Source organism: Natator depressus, chromosome 3 (assembly GCF_965152275.1).
Source record: "Natator depressus isolate rNatDep1 chromosome 3, rNatDep2.hap1, whole genome shotgun sequence".
Taxonomy (NCBI): domain Eukaryota; kingdom Metazoa; phylum Chordata; order Testudines; family Cheloniidae; genus Natator; species Natator depressus.
The window spans coordinates 197,541,252-197,565,785 of NC_134236.1; the positions used below are offsets into that span (position 1 = coordinate 197,541,252).

General features: G+C 39.6%; 1 protein-coding gene across 1 annotated transcript in view; it reads left to right on the top strand.

Moving 5' to 3' along the window:
• Positions 1–27: 27 nt before the first annotated feature.
• ESF1 (ESF1 nucleolar pre-rRNA processing protein) overlaps positions 28–24,534 on the top strand; it is a 72,189-nt gene continuing 47,682 nt past the window's right edge. Inside the window, exons 1-9 of the mRNA XM_074949619.1 lie at positions 28–105; positions 1,506–1,566; positions 1,727–2,432; positions 5,241–5,587; positions 12,448–12,561; positions 14,936–15,036; positions 16,387–16,539; positions 18,589–18,703; positions 20,802–20,937. Of these exons, the coding sequence (XP_074805720.1) occupies positions 1,742–2,432; positions 5,241–5,587; positions 12,448–12,561; positions 14,936–15,036; positions 16,387–16,539; positions 18,589–18,703; positions 20,802–20,937 (1,657 nt within the window). The 5' untranslated portion in view covers positions 28–105; positions 1,506–1,566; positions 1,727–1,741. The remainder of the gene's footprint in view (positions 106–1,505; positions 1,567–1,726; positions 2,433–5,240; positions 5,588–12,447; positions 12,562–14,935; positions 15,037–16,386; positions 16,540–18,588; positions 18,704–20,801; positions 20,938–24,534) is intronic.

A 24,534-nucleotide genomic window follows, 5' to 3' on the forward strand; every position in this document is an offset into this window, starting at 1 on the left:
GGGTCGTGTATTTGTGCTGTCCGAGTCTCTGTCGTGCACGGGCACTTTTAGCTGCCCCTAGGCCGCGCGCGCGCGAGAGAGGTGGCGTTGGGCAAGCGGCAGCAGGTGAGTGAAGGGAGTAGAGCCGAGCTGTTGGTCGGGAGCGCGTGGCCCCTAGGGGATACGCTTCCCCACCCGGTCGCGTGGCCCTGAGGAGAGACTGCGCCGAACCCGTTCGGCGAAGGCCCCGTGGTCAGCAGAGGGAGGCGGGGGCGTTGCCCGCCCGGCGCACGCCGCGAAGCTGGGGGCTAGACCCGCGTGCGGGTAGCCGCCTGTGCGTGCTCCCGAGGCCCCGCTGGAGTGGCCTCGGCCAGGCTCGGGCAAGCGGTTCGTTTAAACAGCCGCGGAAAGTGATCGAAGTCCCCCGCCCCCCCAGGTCCCGGCTGCTGATGTCGCGTCGCCCTCGGCGGCGATCCCCTCACGGGTTCAGACAGGCCAGTCCGCTGGGTGAGAGCAGGGAGCCGGGACACAGGCTGCTGCCAGACTGAGAGTGAAGACCAGGTGGGTGAGGTAATATCTTCTCTTGGCCCAGCCTTTGCTGGGGGGAGAGACCCGAAGAAGAGCTTTGCAGAGCTCCGCAGCTCCTCTCTCGCCAGCAGAAGTTGGTCCCGTGGAAGATATTCCCACATCCACCTTGTGTCTCTAATACCCTGGGGCAAACACGGCGACAACAGCAGGGCAAATCGTGAGATTGTCCAGCTGCTCAGCATTAGAGCTGAGCTTGTTCGTGGTTCCAAACCTTGTAACGGTTTCCCGCATTGTGGGTGGGAATCCGGGGCTGGCGGTGAACCACTGTGAGAACGGGTAGCTGCTAAAGCTGCTAGGGTACTTCTCTCAAATCTTCATTCATTTCTTAGGGAAGCGTTTTGATGCCAAGTGTTCCTCAGTGTGATTTGGTGAATCATTGTCATTCTCACAGTCAGAGTGAGAGCTGTAAGGGGTGGGGGGATTGTATAGAGGGAAGCTGGTGAAAGAGGATAATTTATAAATTTGTAATTCTAGGACGAGATCCTTACTGTGCTCTAAGAAAAGGAGTACTTGTGGCACCTTAGAGACTAACCAATTTATTTGAGCATAAGCTTTCGTGAGCTACAGCTCACTGTGCTATATAGTACAGTTACTTCAGAGAGTGCCCCTATGCTACCTACACAAAGTCTTGGTAAAGTCCGTTAAGCAGAATACCAGTTATTTACTTCAATGTGCTTACTGAACACAAACATTATTTTCTTTTTAGAATGTGCGGATAAGCAATTTACTTCGCATATGTAAAAAAGACTATAGCATTCTCACCTCTAAAAATAATAAATTCAAACCTAAACAATAAGAAAACAAAATTATTATTGCAAAAGCACAAAATTTGGCATGGTGACTTGAACAGACATAGAACCTGAAACTACTTTTAACTTTTATTATTATTATTTATTATTATTTTTGAATTGAATTAATTTGAATTCTTTTTTAAATAGGAATTTTTTTCCTCTCATCCAGCCTTGCTTCTTTCCTTCCTGACATCCAAAAAATATAGAGGTCAGTAAATATTGTGTGCTCTGTTACCTTTAATACAACATTTATATAACTCATTTTAGTAATATGCATTAAAATAGGATTTTATTTTGTTAACATTGATATTAAGCACTATATTAAGAAACAAATGGTTTATTGGTCTGTGTGTATTTTTACATTTTAGGTTTATCAAGTTCTGATGCAAAATTGTCAAAAAATGGCATCCAAGAAGGAACTGGCTAGTGATCAGCGGTTTAGCCATGTTACAAAGGACCCTAGGTTTTGGGAAATGCCAGAAAAAGACCACAAAATCAAGATTGACAAAAGATTTCGGGCTATGTTTCATGACAAGAAGTTTAAGTTGAAATATACTATTGATAAAAGAGGTCGCCCTATTAACCACAGCTCTACAGAGGATCTGAAACGGTTTTATGATCTTTCAGATTCAGACTCCGATCTTTCAGGAGTTGACACCAAAGTATTTGCTGGAAAGAAAATGAAGAAAAAAAAGTTAAAATTGAGAGGAGGAGTAGACTCTGGGAAACTGCTTGACAAACCTACTGAAGGGGAAAGCAAAATAGTTAATCAGGAAATGGGCCACAAATGTGGAACTCCATTGAAGTCTGATGACTCCCAGAATGGACAGAAAAGCATCATGAGGATTGCCAGCTCATGTAGCTCAAAGTTGAAAAAGGAGTGTAAGAAAATTAATGTAGAAATTGATCCTACACAGGATGATAAAGGACTTGTATGGAAAGGGAAAAACAAACAAATTGTGATGAGCTCAGATTCATCTCTAAGCAAACAAGAGACTTCAAAAGCAAGTAGTACTAAATCAGTCAAGGCTCCCAAAACAAAGTTTTCTTTAGAGGAAGAGAAAACTGAATCAGGTTTGTTAAATTTAAGGAACATGTTATCTTTTTTTAAAAGTATGTGTTTGTCTTTTGCAAGATCAAAGTGGGTGAGGACATCTTATTGGACCAACTTGCAAGATCAGTCATTTAAACAACTGATCTAGCCATTTCTGCTTTTAAATGTCTCCTCTATATGTGCAGTTTCATCTTATTGGGAGAGACTAATTTTTAAACAAGGCCTGTGGTAAAGCAGTTTTACATTTGTTAGGACAGTCTGAAAGAATAAAATGGTAAAGACATCTGTCGATACATTCACCAAGGGAATTAGGAAGTAACTTAAGGCTTGATCCTGCAAACAAAAATTGTTTTAACATGTGAGCAACTTTAATCAACGTTCCTATGTGTTCACAGATTTAGGCCCTTACTTTGGGAAGAATGCTGTTTCAAAAGAGAACTGGTACAGATTATTAAGTCATTGCATTAAGAAAGGGGAAAAGCATACTTTAAAAAATATAGAAAATGTGTATGTTTCTAGAGTGTACTTAGTATTGTCAGAATAATTTTTAATTGCTGCAATCTTATTTCAGAACTTGAAATTGATGGTGCAGTTTTGGTGTAATGTCTTGTGTATGAATGTGTGTTTTCTTATTTAGGATTAAAACTATCCTGATGTTGAGACTTGAAGGAAAAATTTAAAATATTCAAAGCATTTTGGAACAAATTGCATATTGGTACTAAATAGTAAAGCAATTAAACACTTCCTGATTCAAAAGTCTGAGATTGAAGATGTGATGTGCTTTTAGAACTTTTGGCAAAAAACATACTAGAATGAAATAACGTTCATACTGTTACTAGAAAGGGTGAGTGGGCGGGACAGTTCATTTTCACATGTTCAAACTTCGAATTATTATTGTCTTAATGAATTAGCAATATTTTGTAAGATCTCTGTAGCCACCAAACATTTTGTGGTTATCACTGTGCTGCACTCTGTAGCCATGATGCTTCGTAATTGTAGCAGGATAGAATTCTGATTCTTCTGCTTCAGAAGCACAGGTGCCCACCTATCACTTGAGCTAAGGGAGAATCTTCTTTAGGAGTTGTCAAGGCTGATTCCCAACTCTGGCACTTTGAGTGCAGAAAGTGGGGGCCCGCAAGGCTTTTAAAAATTAATACTAGACACTCCAGGCTGGTATTAAACACCCAGAGTCACAGCGCATCTCTGACCTTGGATGGATAGATGGTGCCACCACCCAAGTGCAAAAAAAACCACCCCCTTTTGAGAACCCAGGAAGGAACACTTGGGAATTCCTTCCTGTGGGGTGCCCTCAAGCCCTTTCCTCCCCCTTCCCGGGAAGAGCTGAGAAAGAAAACAAAGGAAATCAGCTCTTGCCACCAGCTAATTAAACAACATATGTATAAATGTCGTAGGGACAAAAAAATCCAATCCTGTTCTTAAAAAAGGTAAATTTTATTAAACCAAAAAAGAAAGGAAATCCATTTGGAACTTAGGTTTTTTGCTAGATCTTAAAAGAAACAATTACAAAAATTAAGTGTCAAGATTAAGCAGCAAGCATCAGCTCTTTTGAGGTTCAGCTTAAAGGTTACAAGCAAAACAAAAGCATCTGGGGTTAGCACAGAGGAGTCCACAAGCCAATAAGAAATAAAATATATAACCCTAATAGTGTCTTCCTAGACATTCCCTGATTACTTACATATTTGGGGTTTCAGCCAAGTAGGGTTGAGGTATGATTTGATTTTTCATACCTGGTTTTAAAGCTGCTCACAGCATAACTGCTGCCCTGCTCCCCTCTTTACTGGAGAACAACAGACACAACGGGAAAGCTATTTTTCCAATTTTAAAAAGTTCTAGTCCTCCCATTGGCTCTTTTGGTCAGGTGCCAACTCACTTCCCTTTACCTGTGAACTTGTTAACCCTTTACAGGTAAGCAAATAGAAAACAGCTACTAACAGGGGTTTTATAGCTAGCTGGCTGGCTGGGTGACCATAAAAGGGAGCTACCTCCCCTCTCCTTCTCCTTAATTTATCACAGGAGTACTGGGCCTTTGAGAGACAGTTCGAAAATTTTGATTCTCTTCAGATGGGGAAAGATACAACTACATCTCAGTTAGTTTAGTACAGAATCTCAGAATCCTGTTTTATCATAACTTTAACATAATTTTTGTGATGCTCCCCAGAGATACCTTGCCCTTGTCTATGCCTGCTGTGGATCAGCTCCCTGAGTTCACCAGCCTCTGGCAACACAAGCACTGCCTTCCAGGTCTCTCAGGCTGCATTCACTCTGTGTGGGTCGAGATAGTACACATTAAGCCCCAAGTCCTTGGGGTGTTCCCTGCAGTGTCCAGCTTCTTATCTACAGAACGATCAGAGAATTACCAGGCATAGACAATTTAAGACATTGTGGCATTCTTTGGTGAGCCACAATGTATATACCAGAATCAGGAGATTTCTGGAGCCCCTTGTCAGTTGCCATTAAGAGCTTCTTGGGTTACAATATTTCTGTTAAATTCATTGTTCAAATTTAATTAATTGGAGTGTTGAAATCCAAGTGACTCCATCTGCAATGACTCAGTCTTTTAGGGTATTCTTTTCCCCTTTTGCCTGATGTAGCCTCTTCAGGTGTCAGATTTTTATTTATTTATATATACAAAATAGCTATATAAAAGTATATTTTTTTAAAAAGAAACAATCATAACTTAGTAATGACTTAGACTGTAAGCTTCTTGCAACAGGAACCAAGTTATCGTTTTCTACATAAAGCACCGTACACATTATCGAACAGCATACGCATATAAATAATATTAAATTTGATATTAACCTTTTCAGTGAATAAAGCTGCTATTGCCTATGAACAAAGCAACATCAACAAAAGCCAGTTAGATGAAATTTCTAAAAACGAAGACTATTTTGATTATGCCATATCCAAAGATGGTGGAGAAACAGGAGGGGAAGAGGAGTTGGAAGATGGTGGAGAAACAGGAGGGGAAGATAGTGATGGTGATTCAGAAGAAGATGAAAGTGACAGTGGGCCTGATCTGGCTAGGGGGAAAGGAAATATTGAAACCAGTTCTGAAGATGAAGAAGAAGATGATATGTCTGAAATATTTCCAAAGGAACCAGAGATCGAGCATGCCTGGAGAGAACTGCATACGGATGCTCCTCGTGCAGATGAGGTAAGGTTTTGGAATAGTCAGTGATTCTATAGTATACAGCATAGACTAAATAGAGGATATTTCTGAGTTAAAAAATTGTTATAAGGTAACTGTAACTGATCGATGAAATGAGCAGAGTGACAAAATTTTTGTAGCTAATTACTAAAGCTATCAAGCAATTAAATTAATCGCTATTCGTCGCACTATTAAATAATAATAGAATACCATTTATTTAAATATTTTTGGGTGTGTTCTACATTTTTCAAGTTTCAGAGTAGCAGCTGTTTTAGTCTGTGTCTGCAAAAAGAAAAGGAGTACTTAGAGATTCATAGATTCATAGATATTTAGGTCAGAAGGGACCATTATGATCATCTAGTCTGACCTCCTGCACAACGCAGGCCACAGAATTTCACCCACCACTCCTACAAAAAAACCTCACACCTATATCTGTGCTATTGAAGTTCTCAAATCTTAGTTTAAAGACTTCAAGAAGCAGAGAATCCTCCAGCAAGTGACCCGTGCCCCATGCTACAGAGGAAGGCGAAAATTTTCCTCTGCCATGGAGGAAAATTCCTTCCCGACCCCAAATATGGCGATCAGCTAAACCCTGAGCATATGGGCAAGATTCATCAGCCAGATACTACAGAAAATTCTTTCCCGGGTAACTCGGATCTTACCCCATCTAATAACCCATCACAGGCCATTGGGCCTATTTACCATGAATATTTAATTACCAAAACCATGTTATCCCATCATACCATCTCCTCCATAAACTTATCGAGTTTAATCTTAACGCAAGATAGATCTTTTGTCTCCACTGCTTCCCTCGGAAGGCTATTCCAAAACTTCACTCCTCTGATGGTTAGAAACCTTCGTCTAATTTCTAATCTAAATTTCCTAGTGGCCAGTTTATATCCATTTGTTCTTGTGTCCACATTGGTACTGAGTTTAAATAATTCCTCTCCCTCTCTGGTATTTATACCTCTGATATATTTATAGAGAGCAATCATATCTCCCCTCAACCTTGTTTTAGTTAGGCTAAACAAGCCAAGCTCCCTGAGTCTCCTTTCATAAGACAAGTTTTCCATTCCTCGGATCATCCTAGTAGCCCTTCTCTGTACCTGTTCCAGTTTGAATTCATCCTTCTTAAACATGGGAGACCAGAACTGCACACAGTATTCCAGGTGAGGTCTCACCAGTGCCTTGTATAATGGTACTAAAACCTCCTTATCCCTACTGGAAATACCTCTCCTGATGCATCCCAAGACCGCATTAGCTTTTTTCACAGCCATATCACATTGGCGGCTCATAGTCATCCTATGATCAACCAATACTTCAAGGTCCTTTTCCTCCTCCGTTACTTCTAATTGATGCGTCCCTAGCTTATAACTAAAATTCTTGTTGTTAATCCCTAAATGCATGACCTTACACTTCTCACTATTAAATTTCATCCTATTCCTATTACTCCAGTTTACAAGGTCATCCAGATCCTCCTGTAGGGTATCCCTGTCCTTCTCTAAATTAGCAATACCTCCCAACTTTGTATCATCTGCAAACTTTATTGGCACACTCCCACTTTTTGTGCCCAGGTCAATAATAAAAAGATTGGTCCCAAAACTGATCCTTGAGGAACTCCACTGGTAACCTCCCTCCAGCTTGACAGTTGACCTTTCAGTAGGACCCGTTGTAGTCTCCCCTTTAACCAATTCCCTATCCACCTTTGAATTTTCCTATTGATGCCCATCTTATCCAATTTAACTAATAATTCCCCATGTGGCACGGTATCAAACGCCTTACTAAAATCTAGGTCAATTAGATCTACTGCGTTTCCTTTGTCTAAAAAATCTGTTACTTTCTCAAAGAAGGAGATCAGGTTGGTTTGGCACGATCTACCTTTTGTAAAACCATGTTGTATTTTGTCCCATTTACCATTGACTTCAGTGTCCTTAACTACCTTCTCCTTCAAAATTTTTTCCAGGACCGTGCATACTACAGATGTCAAACTAACAGGCCTATAATTACTCGGATCACTTTTTTTCCCTTTCTTAAAAATAGGAACTATGTTAGCAATTCTCCAATCATACGGTACAACCCCTGAGTTTACAGATTCATTAAAAATTCTTGCTAATGGGCTTGCAATTTCTTGTGCCAATTCTTTTAATATTCTTGGATGAAGATTATCTGGGCCCCCCGATTTAGTCCCATTAAGCTGTTTGAGTTTCGCTTCTACCTCAAAAATGGTAATGCCTACCTCCATATCCTCATTCCCATTTGTCATGCTACCATGCTACTTGTGGCACCTTAGAGGCTAACAATTTTATTTGAGCATAAGCTTTCGTGAGCTACAGCTCACTTCGTTGCATCTGATGAAGTGAGCTGTAGCTCACGAAAGCTTATGCTCAAATAAAATTGTTAGTCTCTAAGGTGCCACAAGTACTCCTTTTCTTTCTACATTTTCAAGTATATTGATTTCAATTACAACACAGAATACAAAGTGTACAGTGCTCACTATATTACTATTTTTTATTACAAATATTTGCACTGTAAAAAGATGAAAAAATAGTATTTCCATTCACCTCATACAAATACTATAGTGCAATCTCTTTATCATGAAAGTTGAACTTACAAATGTAGGTTTTTTAATTTTTTTATTTTACATAACACCACTAAAAATATAATGTAAAACTTTAGAGCCTAGAAGTCCACTCAATCCTTGCTGTGGATATGGAAAGATTTTTACCTCCAGATTTTAGCATGCAGTAGGGGAATGAATTGTGCAGGAATCTTCTCTCCTCCTGCCCTCCCCCTCCCCCTCCCCCCGGCTGCTTCTGGGTTAGCCTTTATTATTAGGACTGTCAAGTGATTAAAAAAATTAATCATGATTAAAAAGATTAATAGAATACCATTTATTTAAATATTTTTGGATGTTTTCTACACTTTCAAGTATATTGATTTCAATTACCACACAGAATACAAAATGTACAGTGCTCACTTTATATTTTATTACAAATATTTGCACAGTAAAAAACAAAAGAAATAGTATTTTTCGGTTCACCTAATGCAAATAATGTAGTGCAATCTCTTTATCATGAAAGTTGAACTTACAAATGTAGAATTATGTACAAAAACTAACTACACTCGAAAACAAAACCGTGTAAAACTTTAGAGCCTACAAGTCCACTCAGCCCTACTTCTTGTTCAGCCAATTGCTCAGACAAACAAGTTTGTTTACATTTGCAGGAGATAATGCTGCCTGCTTCTTGTTTACAATGTCACCTGAAAGTGAGAACAGGTGTTTGCATGACAGTGTTGTTGTAGCTGGCGTTGCAAGATATTTACGTGCTTGATGCGCTAAAGGTTCATATGTCCCTTCATGCTTCAACCACCATTCCAGAGGACATGTGTCCATACCGATGACGGGCTGTGCTCGATAATGATCCAAAACAGTGTGGACCGACGCATATTCATTTTCATTATCTGAGTCGGATGCCACCAGCAGAAGGTTGATTTACTTTTTTGGTGTTTCAGTTCTGTAGTTTCCGCATCAGAGCGTCGCTCTTTTAAAACTTCTGAAAGTATGCGCCACACTTTGTCCCTCTCAAATTTTGGAAGGTACTTAAACCTTTTTAGCGTTTGACAAATCTGCAGTGAAAGTGTTTTTAAAATGAACAACATGTGCTGGGTCATCGTCCGAGATTGCTATAACATGAAATATATGGCAGAATACAAGTAAAACAGAGCAAGAGGCATATAATTCTCCCCCAAAGAGTTCAGTCCCAAATTTAATTAACACTTTTTTTTTTTTTTCCCCGAGCATCGTCAGCATGGAAGCATGTCCTCTGGAATGGTGGCCGAAGCATGAAGGGGCATATGAATGTTTAGCATATCTGGCACGTACATACCTTGCAATGCCGGCTACAATAGTGCCATGTGAACACCTGTTCTCACTTTCAGGTGACATTGTAAATAAGAAGCAGGCAGCATTACGTCCCGTAAATGTAAACAAACTTGTTTTTCTTAGCGATTGGCTGAACAAGAAGTAGGACTGAGTGGACTTGTAGGCTCTAAAGTTTTACGTTGTTTTGTTTTTGAGTGCAATTATGTAACAAACCCTACATTTGTAAGTTGCCCTTTCAGGATAGAGATTGTACTACTATACTTGTGTGAGGTGAACTGAAAAATACTTTTTTTTAATCATTTTTACAGTGCAAATATTTCTAATTAAAAATAATATAAAGTGAGCACTGTACACTTTATATTGTGTTGTAATTGAAATCAAACATCCAAAAATATTTAATAAATTGGTATTCTGTTTCTTTACAGTGCAATTAAAAGTGCAATTAATCGCAACTAATTTTTTTGTTAATCGCATGAGTTAACTGCGATTAATCGACAGCCCTGTTTATTATTTAGTGTGTATAAATATTTATAAATAGTGTATAAATATTATTATTTAAATTATTTCATTATTTAGAGGAGTGTTGGCTTATTGAAGGGGTAAGATTTTTTTTTTTATATCTTGGAAAATCAGTATTCTAGAGATGGGAGGGGTGTGAGTTGTGCAGGAGAAGGGTGAATTCTTGATGCTGCTCCTGTTGTATTGAGTTTCTGAGCTCCCCAGGCTTGCCTCTTGTCCAAAGAGGAAGAGAGTTTGATCTTAGAAATCTGCATTCAGTGGGCGGGGGGAGGGGGAAGCAATGACTTGTGCAGGAGAAGTGTCTGGGAGGACAAGGGGTTACAGGGGTGGGGGAGCAGGCAGTGACTTGTGCAGGAGGAGCGTGAGGGAGGTATCTCGCCGCTGCCTCTGGAAGCGTGGTTTCTGGTACTGAACTCTCCAGGCTCTCCTTTTACTGAGCGAGGTGGGCACCTTTCAGCTGAGCGAGCCCTTGTTTGCAAGAGTGAGTGGATTTTACCTTCGGGATGGGGCGGCAGGGGAGGAGAGGCTGATGCAGGGAGGCTGAACTCGCCAAGCCCCTCTTCTCTATGGGGTTCCCCTGGAGTGAGGGGCTGGCCAGGGGCCATTGGGGCACAGTGTGGTGGTGGGTTCAGTCCCCAGCGCAAGGGGCATGCTGAGGGTGGCACAGGGTCGGTCCCTGGAGTGAGGGGCATGGTGGGGGTGGGGTCAGTTCCCAGAGTGAGGGGCTAGCGGAGGCATTGGAGTATGGTGTGGGACTGGGGGGCGGGGTTGGTCCCCAGAGCGAGGAGGCGGCCAAGGGTGTTGGGGCATGGGGCGGGGCTGGGGGCGGGAGAGGCACTGGGGTATGGCAGGATCAGGATCCCTTCCTCTCTGCCAGAACTGGGATAGGAGCCACTTTCCTCTCCTCTCCCCTCCCTGCTGTCTGGGGGTGATTGGTCCCTCCACAGGTCCCTGTCAGGTCAGGTCCCTCCACAGCTGATGCTTCCCTCCCTGCCCAGATGTATGTGATTAACACCATTAAAAAAATTAACATGTTAATTTTGTTTTCAGTTAATCATGGGCATTAACTGAGATTAATTGACAGCCCTGCTAATTACTTATTAGTTCATAGTATTCCTTTGTTTGAAACAATTAGACATGTTGGCTGCCTAAGAGTGAGCAATATAGTGCTAATGCGAGATACATCAGTTCAGTTCATTTCTGCGTCTCTCGATGGTAGTGCTCTTGGTCCTTTGTTGGAAGGAGGATTTCATGTTGTTCGATTATGACCTCTGAAGCTTATTTAGACAGAGTTTAAAACTTTGTTCACCATTAGTGTGCTGGAAGTTTTCTCTGGTAAGCGTGTCGGGGGGGGGGGGGGTCTACTCTAGGCCAGTGGTTCTCAACCGTAGGCACATGTACCCCTGTGGGTACACAGAGGTCTTCCAGGGGGTACATCAGCTCATTCAGATATTTGCCTAGTTTTCATAAAAAGCATTAGTGAGGTCAGTACAAATGAAAATTTCATACCGACAATGACTTGTTTATGCTGCTCTATATACTGAAATGTAAGTACAATATTTATATTCCAATTGATTTATTTTATAATTATATGGTAAAAATGAGAAAGTCAGCAATTTTTCAATAAGTGTGCTGTGACACTTCTGTATTTTTACGTCTGATTGTGTAAGCAAGTAGTTTTTAAGGGAGGTGTAATGTGGGGGTAAGTGAGACAAATCAGACTCCTGAAAGGGGAACAGTAATCTGGAAAGGTTGAGAGCCACTGTTGTGGGCCATTTATCAGATTTTAAGGTTTTCATTTTTAAAAAGTTATGGTTCCAAAGGTAGCCTTTCAAGTTTGTTTTGTAATGTTGTCTGTCATCAAATGCAGACAGACATCCCTGGTGCCTCTGCTGCTGATCAAACTGGAAGTCATGCTTTCTGTAATGGTGCTGAAAACAATCTTGTCCCTTCTGTGCTAGCAGTTAAACTTTTTTCCAACATTGCTTCAGGGGGACCTGTTGCTGTCAGCTCTTGTCAGGAAGGGATCTATTTCCTTTTAGGTCTGCAGAAGTTTGCTGGGGAAACGAAAGGTCACATTTTCAATTTGCAAAATTAAAAGCTTTAGAGCTGTGGGTAAGAAGCAGTAGAAGCTGTCTGTAGTTCTGTTGTCAGAAACAGTAGATGCGTTCTAGGAAAGTGAAAGATAAAGGCCATCACAGAGCACATTGTATGTTTGAAAAATAGTAAAGCCCGTTTATTGAACATTTCTGTTTGCTCTGTAGTAACTGCTTAAGAACCATGGACGTGTCAGTGATATCAGGTGTTGTTGGAGATGTCATTCTTATGTTTTTCTCTAAAGTTCAACACAGTGTGACTTCATCAAAGGACAGTAACTGGAAAATAAGACGTTTCCTCTCAGCAATCAGCACCCAAAAATCTTATTACAATTAATATATTTTTGCCTTTTTCTTCTTCAATGTAGATAACAAGTAGATTGGCAGTTTGCAACATGGACTGGGATAGGCTGAAGGCTAAAGACCTACTGGCTCTGTTTAATTCTTTCATACCTAAAGGGGGTGTTATATTTTCTGTAAAGGTAAGAACTATTTGAAAATAAAAATAAAAGTGAATTTTGATTCCAGCAAGTTGCTTTTCTTCCCCATTCCTCCTGCTGACTTCCTTTCTCCTCTCCCTATTCAATTGATTTGTATTGGTCCTTTATAAAATAAATGTAGGCTATACCTCCACACTCTCCCTTCCATTGGTGGGTGTTCGTGTGGGATGATAAGCTGACACAGCTTAATTTTTATATGTGACATTGGTCTCAGTCCTGTTACCACTGAATTTAGTGACAACATTTCCATTGACACTAATAGGAGTAGAAGTCCTATGTGCAAAAGTAGCATAAAGTTCAAATGCGTAATTTTCCTTAGTTCATACAGTAGATTCTCTAAAATTCTATCCCGTGTTATAGGTGAGGCTGGTAGCACCATCTAAAATCTTGGCTGCCTAATGCTTCTCATTATAAGACCCTGTTTTCAGTTACTTGTAACTTTGCCAAACTTAATACATTTGAGTTGAAATTTTTTATGCTGGGTGTCTACCTGAGGCTGACCTTTTTTGGAAAATTTCAGCCAAAATGGTTTGGCCATTTCTGAGAATGAGGCTAGGAAAAAATATGTTTTGCCCTTGTTAAAAAGAACGAAGTGGAGGTTCTGGGGGAGGGGAAAATGCGATCATATAGTTAGACAATCACAATGCATATACACAGGCAACCTTAATTTTGGCATTTCCTGACTTTTGAGTGCTTGACTTTGTTTTTAATGTACTTTTGTATGTAATATACAGAAACAGAGCAGTATTGTCACTAAATGAGTAATTTATACTACAAAAACTGTGTGTGTGTGTGTAGCACTGTAGCTCTAACTTCGCATTTTAAGTAAACTACAAATCTGGTTCACCTGAAAATGCACGGCCAGGGTGGATGTGCAAGTTTTCTCCCAATTCTAGTTGTAGATTTCTTATGAAGGAAACAGTATTTCTGCAACATCACCAGTATTTATAACTAACCCCAGTAACTCTGTTCAGGCTTTTTACTGTGAAATAGTGTATTGTTTTCTGATACATAGGAATAGTGTCTCTGGCACTCAATCTACTGCTAAAAATAAATGTTTTTTGTCACAAACTTTCAATTACAATGGAATTGATTCCATTTTTTCAAAACACAATTATTCATGTAACATTGCATTCACTAGTCATTACGTAAAGATATTTTTTCATAACCATGAAATCTATTAAGTTACCCTGGACCAGAGGATTGATGTTACAAAGTTGTGTGAGTGAAATAGCTACAGTGTTTAAAGATTGCTTTCATCTGAGCATTTACTACATAAAATCCATTACATTAATTCCTCTCGGGGAGTATTTCCTGGAGTAGAAATATATGTAATAAGAGGTTGGGTTTAGAGTGCTGAAAGTTAGGCGGTCTGAGCAGCTTTGGTCTTCCGTATTTTGTTTGGTTTTGTGATAGTGTAAGGGTTGTTTGTGTTCTTTGTTATGGGTTTTTACACTCTCCCTACCAAATGCATTTGATGTTTGCTACCAAAAGAATTGGCAAAGTTGTACTATTCTTTACGTAATAAATTGAATGAGACAAATTAATTGGGCACTTAATTCTCTCTCATCTAAACGTCCCATAATCTAAGCACTCTTCTGTCTTACTTTTTGTTCCTATTGAGTACTGTAAATGATGGATTATAAAGAAGTATCTTTCTAATTTTTTTAAGCATGGTTACTTTGTATTCTGTTCCACTGCTTCTATTGTTTAGTCAGTTTCGCTTTTTTTTTTTTTGTATGGGTCTTTAACACAGAGAAAAAGAAGAGCAGAAAACAAACATGACTCCAATCCTGCAACCTGAGTTGCATGGTTAGACCCCTGAACCTGAGTGGAGTCTGATCAATTTCTGTGTAAGGATCTGTAGGAGGGTATAAAGTCTTGCCTGAATGGATCAGCTCGCAGGATCAGGGCCTTAGACAGTAAAACCGCGAAAACTGGCAGGGGAATTGAGCCCAAGTATAGTAATTCAATAGTTTCATTGTTTGTTTTTTTCTTTTTTTGGCAGTTGATTCCAAATTGATTGTGTCACTTTAATTATTTGATCGCTGAACATTAATTCTGTAATCACAAGTTAATGTTATGTATTTATATATCAATTTACTTTGAACACACTTATATAGTTGCTTACCTTTATTCCTACAAGTAGTCATATTGAAGTCACTGAAACTACTTGTATGCTTAATTTTTAAGCAGATGTGTAAGTGTTTGCAGGATTGGATCCTTTAATGTTTTCTCACTTGAAAAAAAAAGTGATTCTCCGAACTCCTGGCTTGATATATTTTTTTTCTTTTGGATGCTGTACACTGCATCTGTGCAATTGGCTTATAACCTTTTTTGTTTGGTATATTTGTAGATTTATCCTTCAGAGTTTGGAAAGCAGAGATTGAAAGAGGAGGAGCTGCAAGGACCTGTAGAACTATTAAGTCTTCCAGAGGATGCCACAGAGAAAGACTGGTATTAATTTAAACTACAAATGGTTGATAGTAGCAGGCCTCATTTGCAAATACCATGCTCTTAATACATTTTTAACATTATTATGGAAGTCTTATATTTTACCCTTTTTTTAATGCTTTCTGGTTTTTCAGAGGGTGTTTTTAATTGAATCTGACTCATCATCACATCATATACTTGAATAAATTTGTTGGGACATAAAACTTATGGCCCCAGTTGTGTAAATTGTTCCATGCAGGCTGTGGGACTCCACCTGGGTGCAGAGGTTCATCTGCATGGATCAGCTTGCAGCATTTGAGTGTAGCTTGGTAAAACTTAAATCTACCTTTTAACCTTTACATGCTAGCTCAAAGTAAGAAATGATCAAAAAGACTGTTTTGACATGTTTCCACCTTGAGGACTTAGCTTCTAACAGAAAACATTCAGCAGCTCACAGAGCGATACCTTAGTGTTTAATAAAGTGCAATATTTTTTTTAGCCACTTAGCAAATAGCTAAGAAGTTTGTGGGGTGAAGACAGTTTTTGCAAATAATACCATAAAATTTTAATTATTTTAAAAATTAAATGGTTTTTCAGACATTGTGCATGTCTATATCTTAGATAGGGATTAGTTTATGCAAATACCTCATTTTGAGTAAAAGACACAGGAAAATGTAGTGGGACTGTGTGAGTTACTTTTCACCACTAGATGGTGATATCCCATACCAATGAGTAAAATCATAATTGACTGAGTTACAGAAATGGGATACAATTAAATTGAAAATGCAGAAAGTGCACTTATTTATGAACTGGAGAATTTTCCCAGGTTAACAACTTTAAACTCATATTTAATAATGGTAAAATGGTCATATTTAAACTTATTTAAATTAAACATACTTAACCATTGTTAAACTCATATTTAACAATGGTAAAATGGTCACAATGGTAACAGAAGAGAAAACTGGAGTAGTTAATGCACAGCATACTTCTCTAAAACTTGATTCTCAAGGAAGCACAAGGGAAGACTTTTTTTTTTTGCTGCCAAAATTTGTACCTACGTTATCAAGAAGAGGCTTAGTCCTCTCACATGTTTACTAATCAGCACTAAGGAAAATGTTTCTTCAACACACTATCCTGATTGTGGCATCTATGGAATGGCATCCATGCAGTTAAACCTTTATGCATATTTGTTCAGAGTCCCATAGAAGTTGGTGGGACTCTATGTAGCATAAGATCTGATCTTTTTGCAAAGTCAGGCCCATGTGTTGGTAATATATGGTTTTAAGAAGTTAAGTTTGAAAAGTATTTCTGAAGTTGCTACTTTGTTTCATTGTTTTAACAAAAGTTATTTGGATGTTCTCTTCACTTTTGTAGGATTTATACGGAAAAACTGAGGGATTATCAGTTCAAACGACTGAAATACTTCTATGCAGTGGTAGAATGTGATTCTCCTGAAACAGCCAATAAAATTTATGAGGAGTGTGATGGACTGGAATTTGAAAGTAGCTGTTCTTTTGTAGATCTCAGGTAAAGCAAATGGCGTTTTGTTTTTTTTAACAAAAATTTAAAGCAAGTTTAAAAAATTGGAAGTAAACTGAATCATTCTTCTATCAAACTTAGCAAAACTGTATAGTACCTTGGAAATAAAACATGCATTTTGGTTATATCTGGCTTTGTCAGAAAAAGCAAAAATCCCACCTTAAAGAGACTGTTTTTAAAAGGGGTTCAAGATACAAATATTACTACAGCTGCTTTTTCAGTCATGTTCTACAGTCAAGTAAAGCAATAGGACGCTAATAGAAAAACACACTGTAACTGTCTTATGTTTGGTTTGCTTCCTTCACCTGAGGCACGAGATGAACTGGTTCCTTTATTACAGTTGTTTCAATGAATAGCAAATGTATAGCTGCTATTGTTTTCAGGCTGTGCATCTTTGTTCTCAGGCTTTATGATTCAAAGTCAAAGCTTGATCACTTCAAACCTCATATTTTAAGAAGGCAGGAGGCTAAACTACAGTCCTACTTTGTCACCAGACTATTCGTTTGTTTGCACAGGGAAGCATTCTGTTGTGCCATCGTCGATAAAAATCATCTCTGTTAGATCCCAGTGTTGTTGAGGGCTTAATTGCACGTGATGGAAAAAAGCGAAGGTGTATTACCTCATAGACACTAGGTGTTGTATTTCAAAGGAAATGACTTAGACATATACTTTTTGTGTTCCTGTTAATGAAACTTTCACATCCTAGAAAGATCTTGTCTTACAGCAGAGGAACCTTTCTGAGACTCCCCAGAGCCTGCCTTTCTTTTCTGCTTAACGTATTAAATTAGAAAAGTAGATGTTTTTGGAGGTGGACTGGGTAGCTTTCATCGTTAGGCAGTTGCATTTCAAGGGACATAATCTACTTGAACCCTGCTCAGTTTTTTAAAATGAGGTTAAATAGTTTCAGGCATTAAAAATACACATGAAATCCCACAGCTAATAGTTATGACTTTACAATCATATTTTCTATTTTTAAACAATGTTTCTCCTTACTGACCTACACAACATGGGAAAAAACAAAATTGTCTTTACACCAAGTTCGGTCAAATGCACGAAGTTGGCTAACTGAAAGGGGGAAAATATTCTCTAGATATAAGCATTGTGTAAAAATAGTATATAAACAATTTTCAGACCGCTTTCTGATTTTTTTTTAAGATAATATCTCTTTAGGATTTCACAGCTTCTTATTGACTTCCACTTGTCTTCAAAATTGCTTTATTTTTCTTTCCTAATTTGTGACAATACTGAAAATAATCAGAACTGTTCTAGTAGATCTATCCTGAAAGAGCAGATAGGGCTTAGAAAAGTAAGGTTAGTTTTTATAAAGGTGTTTTCCTCTCATCTCAAAAATGCTGTGGTCAGAATATGAGAATTAAGAAGCAAAGTTGAGAGATTCTGTCTCCTTAAACGTTATGTTGTACATATTCTGTGTCTTGATCTTCCAGGAAACACATAAATATGTCCAGTGATAGATTTAGGGTTATTTTAATAATCCCACTCATACTTGATATTTTTAACTGGTTTGCTTCCATTTTTTAATCAGTGTTGTTTGCCCACGTAGGTATTCCTGCCCCCGCTTCCCCCCCCCCCCCCCCAAATGCATCCTAGGGTCTCTAATCTATCCTGTTTTAATGATTTATAGTTTACTTACAAATCATACCTGTTGGAAGCACTCCATGCCTATGCTGGCCATATGCAAAGCACTACATATTAAAAATTCAGAGTAATCAATTTAACTTAAATTGTAATTCTTTTCAAAAATTAATTTGACTTACCTTTTTCACAATATTTTATAAAATACGGAGGATGTAGAAATTGAATGTACAGTGCAAACCGCAAATATTAACTTGTGTGATATGGTTTTTATCCTTTTCCTGAATGTTGCTCTCTTTGGGCTTATCCACTTCTTATCCTAGCAGTTTCTTCTATATTAATGTGCAAGGTTTTAATTAGAGAGAAGCTGAGCCTATAACTATTTGTTCTTTTGAAACATCACAATATGTGTTTGAATAACAAGACATCTTCTTTGCCTTTAAGATTTATTCCAGATGATGTTACATTTGATGGTGAGCCAAAGGACATAGCCTCAGAAGTGGATGGAGCTGCATATAAACCAAAGTACTTCACATCTGCTGCTATGGGAACATCAAAGGTATCTTAACAGTGTTTTTGTAATGCTTCGTAATTTGTTGAGCTTCGCTTTTCTTGGTTTATATAAGATATGTAAATAATAGATTGGTGGCACTGGTGATAGTGGAGAAAGGATCCCTGCATATACTCAGGACTGTGGAGATGTAGACATCAAATAGATATTGTGTGTCAGGGGTCAGCAACCTATGGCATGTGTGCCAGATTTTAATGGCACGCTGCTGCCTGCCAGACCTGGGCAGACAGCAGCGTGCCACTAAAAATCCTGCCTGGCCCGGCCCGCTCTTTTCCACCACCCACCCGCCCACCACACTCACCTTGCAGGGCAGGCAAGCTTCCTCTTTCCCCAGCATGCGGGGTTCCTGCCCCTCTTCCTCTCCCTCCCTGCAGCTGATCAGCTGATGGCCCTTGCTACGGAGGAGGAGAGGGAAAAGCGGGGGAGAGGAAAAAGTGGAGCTGCAGCGCCTTTCTCCGCTCCAGGGACCTTGAGGAAGAAGGGTGGAATCAGGGCATATCCCCTCTAGACCCCTGCCTTGAGCCACTCAGGGCAGGGGGCTGGGAGCACCCCCATGACCCCAGCCCACACCCACAGCCCTCTGCCCTGACCCCTGCACCCCCCTCACACGCTCCCAGCCCTCTGCCCTGACCTCTGCATCCCCGCCCCACAACCGCAGCCTTGACTCTTGCACCCCCCACATTCCCATTCCCACTCCCACCCTGAGCACCAAATGGGAGCTCCTGCACCCCTCGCACCAAATGGGAGCTGCCCAGGTAAACGCTCCATACCCAAACCTCCTGCCCCAATCCTGAGCCCCCTCCCTCATTCTAGCTCCTGGCCAGATCCTGCACCCCAACCCTCAGCCAGCTCCTTCACCCCCAGCCCTGTTCTCAGCACACTCCCACCCTCATCTCAGTGCAGAGAGAGGAAGAGAATGGCTAGAACCAGGGAGAAGGTAGGTACCCACTCTATGTGGGCAGGCCGGGATCCCAGACCAGGAGCCGGGACCCTAGCTGTCAGGAGCTGGCGGATGGAACCCCAGAGCGGCAGCAGGCTGAGCCGCTCAGCCCACTGCCAGTCTGGGGTCCTGGCCGCCAACCCCGCTCAGCCCACTGCCGGTCTGGGGTTCTGGCTGCCAGCCCCTTGCCAGCTGGGGTCCCGGCTGCAGGCCCTGCTCAGCCCGCTGCCGGCCTACGTGAACGGAACCCCAGGCCGCCAACGGGCTGAGCGGGCCGGTGGTGTAAGATCAGCATTTTAATTTAATTTTAAATGAAGCTTCTTAAACATTTTGAAAACCTTGTTTACATATGACAATAGTTTAGTTAATATATAGACTTATAGAGCGAGAGACCTTCTAAAAAAGGTTAAAATGTATTATTGGCATGTGAAACCTTAAATTAAAGTGAATAAATGAAGACTCGGCACACCACTCCTAAAAGGTTGCCTACCCCTGTTTGTATGTGTACGTTACCGAGGCATAGATTGTGACTATAGTTAAGACTGAGTTTCACGCTTTAAACAGATTCAACCTCATTGTTATAAATGAACAGTAGTGTTTATCATCCTTAAATTTACCCCACTTTCAGTTTGAATACAGAATGAAATTTGATTATTTAAAAGAAAATGTTAATTGGACTGACCTGGGTATTTTAAGAAATATAGCACCGCTTCTTGCCTGTTTTATCACAAATGATCTTATTAATGCAATAGTAGACTCTTCAGACTTTTTCCAGATAGCTAAAACTCATTGAAATTTTGGGCATATAGGGAACACTAGAAGAAACTAAATACTATGCATAGGACATTAGATGAAAATATGTTGTAATTAAGTTATTAATGATTGTTTATATCTACTTGATTTTTATGGAGATGCTTGGTAGCAGCTCCGTAGTTAAGACTGGTTCTTAAATGCATAAAATCCTGTTACCTAAAAGTCAGTGGCCTTTTTAAATGAAATTTCAGTGATACCTTTTGATTTTTTTTTTTCTTTGTAGTCTTTGTTTTTTCTCTTGTTAAACTTGTAATAGGAAGTATTAAAGAACTGCACTCTGGGCAAAAACTTAAATTTTAACTTTTACATTTTATATATCTTTTTTTTCTAAAGGTAGATATCACATGGGATGAGACAGATCATGAAAGAATAACTTCGCTACACAGAAATTTTAAAAAAGATGAACTTCTTGACATGGATTTTCAAGCTTATTTGGCCTCATCTAGTGAAGAAGAGGAAGAGCAACAAGGTACTTATAATTCATATGCAGTGTTTGCTTAAGTTATGGGCAACACAGTTCAAGAGCATACAGTTTGTAGGTTAGTAATAAACTCCAGATATGTTTTAAAAACTATTTTACTGATTTAAACTTTCTTTTTCTTAAATATGATTTATGAGGGACAGTATTTTGTCCATAGTAAAGGTTGTAATAGTCAGGAACCATTATGGAGAGAGTATATTCCCTTCAAAATTAAAGGTGACTGTTAAAGGGCAAAAAATGGAGTTGTGCCCTTTTTTGTTTGTGGTATGTAAAGAAGTCCCGAAAGTTTGGTTTTTTACATTTAGCTCTATTCTACATTGGGAACTTCTCTGGTGACTGGAGAGCTAGTGAAATGGTGACAAAGCTAGAGCAAAGGGAATGGAAGCTGTACATTTGAGAGGGGAAACATTTTTCGGTGTACCGTTCAAACTGGGTTTTTTTGTTTGTTGGTTTTTGTTTTGTTTTTGTAACTGCCTGGTTAAGGTCAAAGACTAGTGAGCATTGGTATAAAGGAAGCCTTTGTTTAAATATTCCATATCCTTGGTCCTTCAATTAGGGTATGGTGTGACAGCTCATAGTAAACATCTGGAGATATCAAGAGGTCCTCCAGCAAATCAGGGAAGATGAGACTTTTGGCATTCCTGTTAATAAGAAAACACACACACAGACACAAGCCACCCTTTAAGTTGTTTGTAGGTCATGTTTAGGGATACAGTCATGAGCTATTATAAAGGCCTATTTTAACACCTCCCACCCTTGTAGCTTTGGCTAACAAAATTGGTTTGGCCACACAATTGCCATTTACACTGAAGGCTAAGGACAATTTTTCTGTAATGTTTGAGGAGAATTTGTCAAACTGCTTTTAGTTATAGGTCTTAAAAATTTAGTCCTGAAATTTTGTTTCTATCTAACATTTCATTCTATACTGTGAGCTTAAAAGCAGCTTTTCCTTTCTACGTAATTAACTGTTTCTATATGGTTAAAACTCCGCTAACTCATGTATGAACTGTAATTGAAGAAACTATTCTACCAGTTGTGGTATTGTTACACAATTGTTTATTGAAATGTATTGGTTATACTTTTGTAAGAAGTCTGCCAGCTAATAGCTGCTTAAATTTCAGAAAAAGCGTAAGCTTCCTATACTGTATTGTAGAAGATGTTTTCTCTGAAGTCCAGTGGTAGAAAGAACATCGTGGTTATGAAGCTAAACAATGAGGGTTCTAGTCTCTGGTTTTTTATGGTTTTCCTCTGTGGTTTCGAGGCCAACTAGCTGCAGTTTTTGTCCTTTTTTGTGACTCTCCATTAGGTATACTCACACTCCACCCTCACCCCACAACCCTAATCCTGGCTGATGTGGAGGGGAGGCCCTGGGCTGGACCAAATCTGGTCCAGCGGTGTGGTGTTGCAACCAGGCATGCAGGGTCGCAGCACCACTCAGGTTTGGCTCGGCTGTCCCTGACCCCCCTCGTATGATGATGGGACAGCCAGGTGAAAGCTGAGCAGTGCTCTGACCTCTTGCACCAGGTCTCAGTGCCCTGAGTGGGGAGCCAGGCCCAGCACCCTGGAACAGGAGCCACCGCTGCAGGCTGAATACATGGTGGGCTTGCTCTCCTCTTCTCTCCTCCCCCCCCACCCCGCCCCCTCCAGGCCTCCCCTCCACAGCAGGGTGGGAGAAGTGTACATTTGCCTAGGTGGGTTTATCTGGCCCTGGATGTGACAATCCATCTAGGACCTTCCCAGGACCAAATGGTGGTGTGGGATTTGCTCAGTAGCAGCTTTCTCTCTAATATTGGTAGTTTTAACTTATAAGTGTTTAAATTCATGCCCTTTAAAAGTTTGCACTGGAGAAGTATTTTTTGTGATTACTTTCAGAACAGTTGAGGATTTCTTTGGCAAGCTTAAAACCTATTTTTTTAAACATCCATAACTTGGAGATGATTAAATTTTTGAAATGATACTCATATATCAAACTTTTTTTCATTTGTGGGGATTTTTTAAAAAAAGTTTGACTGTAAACTTGAAATAGTATATACTTACTTTGACTAGAGCATAGGATAGCAATGTGAAGACAACTAGAAAAATCTGCTTATCATTTGGTACAGTGACTTGTGCTTTAAAGTCTGTATGGCCCAATTTGTGCTTTATAAAGTCTGTGCAAGGCAAGGAGATGCTGAGGAAAAGCTCCACAAGGTAGTGCAAGATAAGGAAGAAGAGAAATTGGGGATTGCAAGTTCTAAAGCTCTGTAGCTCATGGGGTGGTGAGAATCATGCAAAGCTTGTGAACTCCGCAGATTAATAATATATGTCTAGGGAACCAGGTGTCTTGCGGAGTTTGAACTTCTGGGTTTCAATCAGAGATGCAAGAGAGGAAGGTAGGGACCCTGTCTTATTCCTAAAATGTCTACTGGCCTTGCATTCTTTAAATAAGGAAATTAATAGACGAACTTTATTTAAATCAAGATTGCTATTGTGTATTTATTATAAACTTTGCAGTTAATCTTTCAAAACAAGCAATTCCCTTCTGCAGGACTGAGCATTTGCACGTGTGGAAATGGACAGTTCAGTGAACATATGCATATTCAAGCATACACAGATGACATCTCTAAAATAAATATTAATATAGAAAATATCATTGTGTATTCATGAAACAACCGCCTCTGCCCCTGAAAAACTGTCTAATATCCATTTAACAGGCATATCGTAATAAGTTGTTTCTCATAATAACCATAATACCAGTATTACATTATACAGACTTGCTGTCTGCTTCTCCTCTCTATGGTGAACAGTTTAATTGTTAGCCTGATTTGTTTGTTTGTTTGTTTGTTTGTTTGTTTGTTTGTTTGTTTGTTTTTTTTTTTTTTTTTTTTTTTTTTTTTTGCAACCCTCAGCCTCTGACTATAGTTAATTGAATGAAGATAGATGTGTGGTCTGTGTTTGGAAAGTGAGGTCTTTAACTTGGAGTAGGAATATGGCTAGGGTGGTTAGCAGGGCAGATTGTTTTTTGACTTTGGAATGAGAAAGATGTTTGTCTCCTGGTCACAGCTAGGTGATTAACTTGGGGAGGGTGTATTCTCTGTTCCTTATATAGAGGATAAGAGGGAAGATGTGGGAATTTCTGGCTAATAGGTGATGAAGTAGAGGATGGTCTGAGAGCTACATGCTGTGGATGAGTAGTGATTTAAAAGTTTGTAGTCCATACTTCATTTATATCTATAGCACATGTAAGAGGGTTTCTGGTAGCATGGTGGGAATCAGTGTGCAGAGCTAAGGTTGTTTTTTGGAATCACATTTTTGGATAGAAAAAATAGTTTTTCCTGAATACTGAGAGGTCCACATATATTTTCCTTAATGAGTCTTTTATATTTTAAATACACTAAATCATAACTAAATATGACCCAACACTATTCGAATTTGTAACTTTAATTCTTTTTAGTGTCCGTTATCTTCCCATAAAGTTTAAATCACCAGCAGAGAATTTGATTGCTGCAGTTATTGTTAGGCAGGAAAGATCTTTACCAAGATCCGTACTATTTCTAGTCTGTCTGATTATGAGAGTATTTCTCTCAAGTGTCCAGTGAATTCACA